Below are 11,408 nucleotides of genomic sequence, written 5' to 3' on the forward strand. Positions count from 1 at the left end.
CCCAAGAGCGTGTCATATACACCCCATAAAGCGCGTATCATGCGCGCGAAAAACCGCGTACCATACGCACGCCAAAACTCATTTTGCCGTATACATTCCACGAGATTGCAAACTCGTACTATTTATACGCATGACCATGAGATCGTGTTGGATAGTTGAACGATAAAAGTTCACGGTCATGCTTTGGAACCGCAGGCAGTGAGTAAAACTACGTAAAATGTTAAAGTGCGCATCAAGTAAACAATATTTAGCTCCGCCCACACGATACGCCTCCAGCCGCTCAGTTTTATTTTGGAAAGACTCTGTACAGCGTATCTGTCTTTTATAAAACTAAGACTTTTTCTGAGATATGAAGGATGCAATACTACTCTATAGGTACTTATGATTGACATGAGATTGACTGAAACGTTTTGTGATACCCCCTTTAACTACACAATCAGCTTGTCTGTTTAATATTCACAAGCAGTGGGATTTTGGACCAATAAGGTTTGGCTGTGGCCGGAGCTAAAGAAAAAGATACAAATCAGACAACAACATGTTGTCTCCTCAATGCTGGCTTTTGTCAAAAAAGAGTTTTGCACAGTTGCAGGAAACAAAGCGACAAAGGTTTTAATGCGATTTAGCGATTTGAGCGATTTTTGGCGACGCAACAAAGCCTAGTTTGACTATGCAAATGAACACAATTCGTTTTGTAGAACATGTTGTGTTCTTTCTCAAAGCTGAAAATCTAACAAAAGGAAACAATTATTTAAGAAAGCAAATCAAACTTAATTAGGCTTGCCACATCACATTTGGAAATGATTCACAGCACGGCATCTTTATCCTGCACATTGTCACTTAAGCTGTTGCTAAGCTGGAGTTTGACGTCTTAGTTTGAATAGTTTACAATGTCTGAGTGCTGCTTCCATTCACTGTCATTTGGCTCTGTCTCTGCCTCACTTACTGAATGAACTCTCCGCCGGTTCCCACATTGTGTGACGGGTCACTTGCCAAACTGTAAGCAGTCCTGGAGCAGAAATAGCTGGCCTGTTCGCTCTGGCCCAGCAGGGTTTAGAGATCGGTCCAGCCGAACACACTTCTCATGCTGAGCCTCAGTATAAAGGTCAGTTCAGCCATAAATGCCCCGCCATACGAGTCTGTTTCTATAGGTGGGACAAGCGTGACATACAAAGACCCCTGGAGGAGAAACAAAGGTGTTTTCACTCTGTTAATGCATCAGCGCAGAAATTAATAAACATGTTTGGGGAACGATTAGGCTTTATAGTTAACTTCCAGTCAAGCATTCATGCTTAACATTTCTCTGAACATCGTTGTAGAACTTAAATCAGTCATGATTCTTATTTATGATATCTTATTATTATGATGACAGAATTTTCATTTTTGGGCGAACTATCCCTTTAAAGGAATGTTTTCTTATTTTTAGACAGAAAAATAAAGCTTCTTTTGGGTACATTTGCAATATAATAATAATAATAATAATAATAATAATAATAATAATAATAATAATAATAATAATAATTAGTGCTATCATTTGATTAAAAAAACGAATCACATTTTTTCTGTAATTACAATTAAAAACGTTTTTAATATTTTTTAATATTTTAATATTTTCACAGTTACTTTCCAAATTTATGTAAAAACAACTTTATTTCAAATATTTAAAAAAATTTGTTGGTGGCTGCTTTTATGAATTAAGGCCAATATTGCTGATACTAATACTGATACAGATGTTTCTATGATGTTTTTTGTAAATCATCAGTCCTTTTTAGCATTCAGCATTTTCATTTGATTTTGCTTTTTATTTTTATTTTGCTTTTGCTTTTTATGTTTTTTTTCTTTTGTTAATTAATTTTTTTATTACTATTCAGCTTTTTAATTTAAAGTTTTATATACACTGATCAGGCATAACATAATGACAGGTGAAGTGAATAACACTGATTATCTCTTCATCATGGTGGGTGGGATATCAAAGTTGATGTTAGAAGCAGGACGAATGGGCAAGCGGAAGGATTTGAGTGAGTTTGATAAGGGCCGAATTGTGATGGCTAGACGACTGGAGGAACAGTGGTGAACCGGTGACAAGGTCATGGGCGGCCAAGGCTCATTGATGCACGTGAGGTGCAAAGGCTGTCCCGCGTGGTCTGATCAAACAGATGAGCTACTGGAGCTCAAATTGCTCATGAATTTATTGCTGGTTCTGATAGAAAGGTGTCAGAATACACAGTGCATCGCAGTTTGTTGTGTATGGAGCTGCATTACCTCAGACCAGTCAGGGTGCCCATGCTGACCCCTGAAGGTGGTCTGGTCTGATGAATCAAGTTTTCTTGGGTCAAGGGTGCATGTGCGTCGTTTATCTGGGGAAGACATGGCACCAGGATGCTCATTGCCTTGCCTCAAAGCAAAAATGGTTCAGGAATGGTTTGAGGAGCACCACAACAAGTTTGAGGTGTTGACTTGGCCTCCAAGTTCCCAAGATCTCAATCCAATCGAGCATCTGTGGGATGTGCAGAACAAACAAGTCCAATCCATGGAGGCTTCACATAGCAACTTACAGGACTTAAAGGATCTACTGCTAACATCTTGACGCCAGATACCACAGTACATCTTCAGGGGTCTAGTGGAGTCCATGCCTCGACGGGTCAGGGCTGTTTTGACAGCAAAAGGGGGACCAACACAATATTAGGTCAATGTTATGCCTGATCGGTGTATGTATAATCCCTAAAGTGAGTTCAGGAAAACATGTTTTTACTTTTATCTAAAAAATGATAACATAGACATGCTAAAATGCAAATGCTAAAAATGTAACTAACTAGTATATAGTATATTTATTATTAAGTGATATATACATATATATATATATATAATTAGAGTAATTAAACAAAAAACACAGACACAAAAAATAAGGCACATGAAAACAAAAGCATCTTTGTGAGGAATAGAAATATGATTTTCATTTCTGCTGTTAGAAAACTGTGTGTGTGTGTGTGTGTGTGTGTGTGTGTGTGTGTGTGTGTGTGTGTGTGTGTTTCAATGCTGGTTCTTAAGCATAGGATTGTTCTGATGCTGTATAGATAAGGATGCGATGCATAACATTTATGAAAAAACAATATCATATCGCTACAGGAAACTGCTGTACATGTTTAGACTGTGAATAGGTTTTATTAGGTTATTTGACTAAATAGTTAGTCCTACTTGTTTTATCTATGCCTCTGCCAGCACCGCGTTGCATGTCTGTTTGTCTGTAAATACGTTTATGATTTTGTCTGTTTATGCATAAATACCCAATGTCTGTATAGGGTCAACCAGGGTCACAAAGCCCCTATTAGTCTGTTTAATGGGTCATGGTCCATGTAAAACCGCCCTGATATATTACAGAGTGCAGAACTGAACAGAACAGCGCTGAAACAAGAGATCTGTACATCATGCACACGGACACTTCCCAGTTAGTTTCCGTATTTCAGTGAGAAATGCCATTTCCAGCTGTGGAAACAGAATAATTATTTTTGAGATATAATGATATTAGAAATAACAAATATGAGTCTAAATGCATCATAAGCAATTCATAAATGTGTTAATCTCAGTGGCATTTGTGCGTCCTCATGAATTGATATACTTAACAGGATACTGAAACAGTTCTTTTTTGTAAATAATGAAACTTTATGTAAAAAATGTGTTCTGCATTTTTATGTCACTACCGAAGTGTTTAGTCCACTTGCTGAGACCTCTAACTCATACCCTCTCTTTCACAGTAGATAGGTCCCATCATTTTGAGATAAATGTGTTCAAAAGTATAAAAATCTGTGTCTAACTTTAAGAAACGTCACTACCAAACACCTTTTTTTCTGCAATTAAGCAAACACTTTTGGATGTTATTCCATAAAAATCTGTTTTTATGTGTGTACAAGAGTGCAGAACTGTGCTAGCTTAATCATGTGCTGATTAGCATCTTTGAGCTAGGCTCAAAAGTAGCCTACTTCAAATTCTCACTGAGTGACAAAAGGGAACAAATAATCGTTTTTAGGGGGGAAATAAACAAATTATAATTTAGTTTTGTATAAATTAGTATTGTATTTGTATGTTTTAATTTATACAATGCTAATATAAATTAGTATTGTATTGGTATGGCAAATCATTAGCGTAATGTGGTCACTACCAAAACATTAGTCACCACCGAAAATGCGCAGTCACGACCGAAACGTGGGATGTTTTGTCAAAAAAGTACATTGAATTATATCAACTAAGATGTTATGATAGTGGTTCAAGGTAACAAATCCTTAACTTTGAAATCAGTATGATAAACTTTATGACTTTGCAAAGAAAGATTGGAGTCAAAATACAACAAATCTGATTTACACTCTAAATGTTGTAATTGTTCTTGATTTACCGGTGATTACTTTTTAATAAAATAACACACAATATATTTACAAGGTAGCCTAAATGTAAACAAAATCTTATTAGGCCAATATAAGCCTTCTTATTAATTATTATTGTGTTTCGGGAGAGGAAAAATATTCCAAAACTTTCAACGCTCCAAAATGTCATGCAATTGGCTGAGTACCACCCACAAGCATTGCTAGGTATTTTGTGGCAGCCTTTGGCGTATGGTGAGAAAGATCTTTGTGTTGTTATAACTGGCATTTGTCATAAATCAGCATTGAAGCCTTTCATTGACCCGTATCTGAGCCCAATATAACTGAGTTTTGCCCACCAAGCTGTCCAGCAAACATTCTCAGCAAGGGCATGAGGTGTCGTTGATCCCATGAATTCACGGTTATGCATCAAATCTATTGACTCTGGCACGACTTGAAGAGGAACACGTTTATACAAATAATTAAACCCAGCATCCATTTACAACCCTTGTTCGGGCTGGAGACCAAACAAGATGGTAATTTATTCCACATGTGGGTATAAAGCTAGAAACGAAATACAGTGTTATATGATGATTGAGCCTTTCAACACATGTCTTAAAACGTAAATATCTGATATCCTAAACCATAAAAATATTAGACAACAGTCTAATTTTCACCACAACAACTGTAGCGTAATACTTTAGACATCCCAACCTGCAAAAAGTTATATAATTAAATAAGGAGCCAAATCTGTAGCTCAGAGTTCAATGATTCATGACTCAGAGTCAGAGTTGTTTATGTGTAGTTATTTGAAATGTGAATCACTTTATTGCTGATATTTACGTGCATGTCAGCATGTTGCTCTTGAATGCGAGTAACGTTAGGCCATGACATAAAGCGGATATAGGCTACGGTAAGACCTTTTTATTTACTTTCTAATATGCTACAGATAAATTTAACTAAGTCAGCTATTGGTCGAATGTATAAAATCCCGTAGCCTATACTTGTTGATAAGTTCAACATCACCTGTAGGTCTCCTCGGTTCTCCATCAGGGCGGAAAAATCGTTTAAATCGATTTAAACAAACGCACGGTCTAATATTCTAAACGTCTAAAGCTGTTACATGCCAGTTTGTGGACACCTTAGAAAATATAGCAATCATAAATATAATATTGTTTTGAACACAGCTGTAGGCTATGTTAAAACGTCAAAACTGCTGTTTGTTTCGGTGTTTATTATAATAATATATATAGCTCAGATACATGTTGTATACATTTGCCTCTATATGTGTCAAGGCTTTGTAATTGGCGTTTATTTAATAATTTTAAATAGATTGCTCGTCAGAAGCGGCATCATTTGAGCGCCAACACTGACATCTATTGGTTGTTGTGAGCACTGCACGAGCAGCTGATGATAGCAGCAGACGAATAATTTATCATACTTTTTGTGTACATATCTGTATCGTATTGTGTACAGATATGCCGTTTAAAATTAATTCTGAAGCTATAATTCTCTGTCGTGATCTTCCAAGACCCGTCCAATGCTAATATTAGGGTAAACAAAATGGAAAGAGGCCCCTCTTAAGAACATGTGAATTCATTTTTTAAACAGTAAAATATTTAAATGTAAGTTTAGCATGTGCAGGATGATCATGTAAGCCAATGTGTTATTATAGGAAATAAATACAAACATTTGCTCATTTAGCACAAAATGTCAAATATTAAAAGAGGGGTAAAATGGCCCCCACTGGGGTATAAAGTCCCCCCTGGATAAACTTTTACAGAATGTATAAATGACTTTTGATATAATTATTTATATTTCTATATTTTTAAAACTATCATGTCAAATACTAAATGACCTGTTTTTTGAAACATTTATTTTGACAATTTAGTCGAGTTGGGTGAATTCAGGTTGATTGAGACACATTTTTTTCCAGTCATCTCAAAAAGTGTTAGCCTAGAAATCTAGACGCACCCTAGCGGCAACAAATCTAATCTGCCCGCGAGTGTCGTCTAGGAACTCTCAATACCCTTCTGAGCTGTAAACTCTTGTCGGGCCAATCACATTGTGTATAGAGTCAGTGGGCGGGGCCATAATGACGACGGTCGAGTTGCGTTTGCGTGCTTCTAGTAAACACAGAAACTGGCAAACGGCGGTATTTGTAATCCACGTTGGAGACGTATGTGTACGTGTTACTGGAGCTTCCCTGTTAGCTGTACACAATAAAACATGTTTTTACAGCACAATCATTCACAACTATTTAGACAACTTTACACCTTCAACAATACAAAAGTTTACTCTACAGAAGCTCAACAAATGTGATTTGAACACAAGAGAATCATGATTTTAGTTTGTAATACTCACGTTTGAAAACACTCGCATCGCTTTCCTCCGCCTGACGCATCCTTTCCTGTGGCCTTATGGGAAGGCAGGGATAGAAAATTATCCAATGATATGGGCTTCACAATCTGGGCGGAGCACAGTAGGTCATCCGGGGATTTCTCGCCTACTCTTTTATGATTACTCAGGTTTTGAACTTACTACTCCTTTCATGTACTGTTTTCGCCTACTATATAGTAGGTTAGTATAGGCATATTCGGACGCAACTTAAGTACACGCACGTCCGAATCTCGCGAGAGATAGTCCAAACCCCCGGTAGTTCTCGCCTACTCTTTTATGAATACTAAGGATTTGGACATACTATTCGCTCGCCTACTGCTTTTTCCATACTATATAGTAGGGAAGTATGCGGTTCCCAACGCAGCCATGGTCCTGGACCGACCGACGCAATATAGACGTGATCTGCACATCGTGCGGAGGTCTCATGTTTGTTGGGGTCTTTCGAATCAGCTTTGACCTCGACTCTGGAAGACTTGGAGTTAAGCTTTTCTTTGAGAAAAGAACAAAGAACGGCATTGAAGTCATTTTAAAAAAAGGGAAGATGTGTTCTGAGTTTTGCCGACCGGATACAGCGAAAGTTTAATCTGTCAACAAGCTGTTTCACCTTCGTTGCTCTGGTTGGTGTAGCGCTATCCTATCGCGTGCAGAGGGAGTTTGAACGACAACCGTTTATCCTGCCCCTCGGATTGAGCTGTCAATGGTGAGTTCCCAGACCAAACATCTTGATGTGGGTCTGTCTTGTCAGGCTAACAGTTTCACTCAACCCCTGAAGGCCTCTGGACAACAGCAGATGCAAAAAATAATAATAACAGCAGGAGCAACAATAATCAATAGATAGTTTTAGGACAGAATTAAGATTTAAAAATCAAACGTATCTGCGTGCCGTGAAACCGCTGTAGTGAAACTGCGGACAGATATTGTGTTGATCACGCCTCTTGTGGTCTGATTGGTTGAAGGACTATCCAATTGCGTACAGAGTCATTTGAATAATGCTCGTTAAACACGCCTCTTGAGCAGTAGAAAATACAGAGCAGACTCCCCAGACCAATGTTCAATCTTAAGTTGAGCTTGGTCTGGTGATAGCCACACAACTCATTAATTACAATAATTATTAAATTAAAAAGTAATAACACTAGTAACAACATGCACTTGGTGCTTTCTGCGCCAATTCTGGGTGGCCCATCTAATTTTATATTTTTACTTTAAAAGAAAAAAACGAACTAAATCCCTCAATAAACACACAAAACTTTGATATTCGACATGCTATCCAGAAACACAGAATTACATCAATTAACCTCAAAACTGCCCCAGGGGTCATCCCATATTACCTTACCAGAGAACATGTAAAGCCTATTTATTATTATAGGCTTGAAACATTATTCATATGTGAAGACATTGAACGTTTCCAAAGCATTTGCACTTTTTTAATGGCAGTTTTTGGTCAGTCGTGTTGCCAAATTCTCGATGTATGTGTATATTTGTCTGAGGAATGTCCTTTAGGAAATGTGGAAGGAAAGAATAGAAAGTCCAGTGGGATTGTCTAATAATAGAAATCATTGCTAGTATTCCAGAAAAGAACTTTGAAGGCAATTCAAGAATGGTGCATTGTTAACATTGTGGGAAACGTGTGAGCATCATGGGATTATTTCCCAGTATTCTCATGTCGAGTGCCAGAGTTAATTGCGTAATTTTGTTTTTTAAAGTCCCAGATTAAATGAGGCATGAACGCTAATGAATGCGTGCTTTGTGTTTAGAATCTGTTTTGAGATGCCGCATACAAACATTATGAACATTTCCTCTTAACTTTGTGTCTCCAAATCAATATAGTCCTCTGAATTCAGTGGATTGTGCACAAAATACATTCAATGTTTTGCTCTGTCTTTCTCTGACGTGGCTTGGATCCTTAAGAAACTCAAACTTTCTTAGTTGAATGAATTTCGGGGGCCACTGTGGGGTGATGAGGTAGTGCCGTTTCCATGGAACCAAATCCACTGGAGTCACATGGCTTCAGACTAATGATTATTCTGACCGTCTCTTTCCAGACCGAGCAGTTTGTTGGTCACTTTTGGCTTATGCCATCGGCAACATGAGCCTAACGGGGATCCCTCTGTCTCTCAACGGGACGGCCTCATTGGAACCAGACGACACAGAAACACAAGCCACTCTCTATGGTGAGTAAACTGTGTTTTAACTCATTTTAATCAGTGCATCTGCTGTTTTATCAAAACATGCTTGAGCTATCTGTCTTTTTTTTCTTTACGTACAGAAGTCAACATATTCAACATCACGCTTTCTTCAATAGCACTGTGTGTCCTGACAGTGACAGGAATCGTCACCTGTATCTCGTATCTAAGGCACAGACGGTGAGTATAAGCACGCATGTCCTGTGGGACAGAAACATATTTGGACACTTAAGACACACCTTTTAGAAATAATGGCCCGCTTTCACGGACAGGCCTTAGACTTAACTAGGATTAGGGCTTAGTTCAATTAGAACATTAAATTTGCTTTTATAAACATGTCCTAGAAAAAAAAAAAAACATTACTGGTGTGCATCTGGGACAATCATGTACATAATTCAAAAAGGTTAAATGGTCCTTAATAAAAAGAGTCACACTTGTATTGTTCATGGTCAAAAAATTTCATGGGAAACAAATGTCATCTAGCTGGAAACTTTTGGTACTGCACCCAAACAAAATCTCACTGAAAGCAAATTTTTGAGATATCAACCTTAAATTTGGAATACAGTTTGTTTTTGATTTAGAGCTTTAATTTGTAGTTTTAGAGAATTATTTTTGGAATATATATATATTTCATTTACAAATTGAAAATAGTATTTTTTGTGAATTCGTCATAACAATAAATATAAAATTTAAAAACTCTTTTGGAACTTTTTTCCACTTCAGTAATAATCTGCCAAAAAGTCTTCTTTAAAAAAAAAGGCCTGTGCTCCAAAGCATCCAAGATTTATGACAGTTAAGATGGAAATTTCATTTTCAGGTCTATGCTCAAAAAATTAATAAATGGATTATAGCTACTGCATTAATATTATTTGAACCATAAAATCCCCTAGAAATACAAAATATGAAATAATAAAACATTATTATATAACTAAAATATATAGTACATTAATTTATTGAAATAAATGTAATAAAATTAATATATATTAATTCATGTACTATGATAAAATATAGTATATAAAGTATATAAAATATACCCTTTCATTCATATATATATATATATATATATATATATATATATATATATATATATATATATATATATATATATATATATATATATATACATACACTGGCCAAAATTATAAACGCACTACTTGTTTTTGCCCCCATTTTTCATGAACTAGACTTGAAGATCTAAGAATTTTTTTATGGGCACAAAAAGTCTTTTTCTCAAATCTGTCTAAATCTGTTAGTGAGCACTTCTCCTTTGCCGAGATAATCCATCCACCTCACAGGTGTGGCATATCAAGATGCTGATTAGACAGCTTGATTATTGCACAGGTGTGCCTTGGGCTGGCCATAATAAAATGCAACTCGAAAATAGTTTTGAAAAAACAAACCCTTTCATGAGAGCGAATGGAAGGTTTCTCCGCGGACACGAAATCATTGATTTCGACAGTTTATTTCAACGCTGGTTTTTTTTTTACACAAAAGTATTGCGTTCCCCTTAGAAACTTTGCATTTGCTTCCAAATGCACTGAAATAGTTTTTCCTCTATTTATCACAAAAGTTTTCAAAATCTTTGAAATATAAATTTATTTCAATGGCTTTGATCTTGCAAAAATTTTGTTCACTTACAAAACAACTGAAGTAGTTTTTCCTTCCGCCAAGAGAAAGCAAAAAAAATTGTGAGCGAATCCAACGTTTATTCAGAGAAATTTCAATGTTTTCAAAGCAAGGTGAAATTTATTTTTAAGGGCTTCATATTGCGGTCTTATTTGTTCAAGACCCTCTTATTGGATCTTAAATTGTGTCTAATAGTTTTCATGGTACGTATTTTTGTCACAGGAAGTGTAAAAGGGCACGTGTCTATGAGAGTGCCTTGGCCTGTGAGGTTCCCGAAGAGCCAGTGGGTGTTACTTTTGTGAAGAAAACCCATAGTTTCCGTAACCCGCTTGCCCTTTTCAGACAACAGGATGGGCCGAAGGACAACTCACGGATCCACTACATCTACACCAACCCTCTGCCGGTGGGACACGAGGAGGACAGAGTCCCCCCTTACACTCCACTCACGCTGCAGGACTACGCCAACGACCCCAAGAGCGGCATCACCTTGGTCCCGCCCATTTTTTACATGCAGCTGTAGATTGTCCTGGAAAGTTAGCTTAAGGAACACTTGAATGGTGTTCTTTCTTGCGTGGAAAACAAAAAGAGACATTTAGCAGAATGTTCACGCTGCACTTTTTCTTACAATGAAAGTGAATGGTGACCAAAAATCACCATAAATGTGGTTCTTGTCTTCTGCGCTATATTCAAGCTTAATTACGTCTATTCCTCGTATGGATTTAGATCTGGTTAATATATGCTTCTAGGCTCAGATGCTTATCAAAAATGTATAATTTTGAATCTCACATCTGTGAAAGTCATGCAGGTTGGGAAGAACACGAGTGCGAGTAAATTATTTTTTGGATGAAAT

At 36.9% G+C, this 11,408-nt stretch overlaps 1 protein-coding gene across 3 annotated transcripts in view; it reads left to right on the forward strand.

The window, feature by feature from the left end:
- The window catches only part of si:dkey-246e1.3 (uncharacterized), a 97,543-nt gene extending 86,241 nt beyond the window's left edge, over nucleotides 1–11,302 (forward strand). For all 3 annotated transcript variants that reach the window (XM_067416174.1, XM_067416176.1, XM_067416175.1), the window contains 3 exons: nucleotides 8,792–8,920; nucleotides 9,016–9,112; nucleotides 10,781–11,302. In XM_067416174.1, coding sequence (XP_067272275.1) covers nucleotides 8,792–8,920; nucleotides 9,016–9,112; nucleotides 10,781–11,078 — 524 coding nt within the window. In that variant the 3' untranslated portion in view covers nucleotides 11,079–11,302. The remainder of the gene's footprint in view (nucleotides 1–8,791; nucleotides 8,921–9,015; nucleotides 9,113–10,780) is intronic.
- The last annotated feature ends 106 nt before the right edge of the window (nucleotides 11,303–11,408 follow it).

This window comes from Pseudorasbora parva, chromosome 14 (assembly GCF_024679245.1).
Source record: "Pseudorasbora parva isolate DD20220531a chromosome 14, ASM2467924v1, whole genome shotgun sequence".
In the NCBI taxonomy this organism is placed as follows: domain Eukaryota; kingdom Metazoa; phylum Chordata; class Actinopteri; order Cypriniformes; family Gobionidae; genus Pseudorasbora; species Pseudorasbora parva.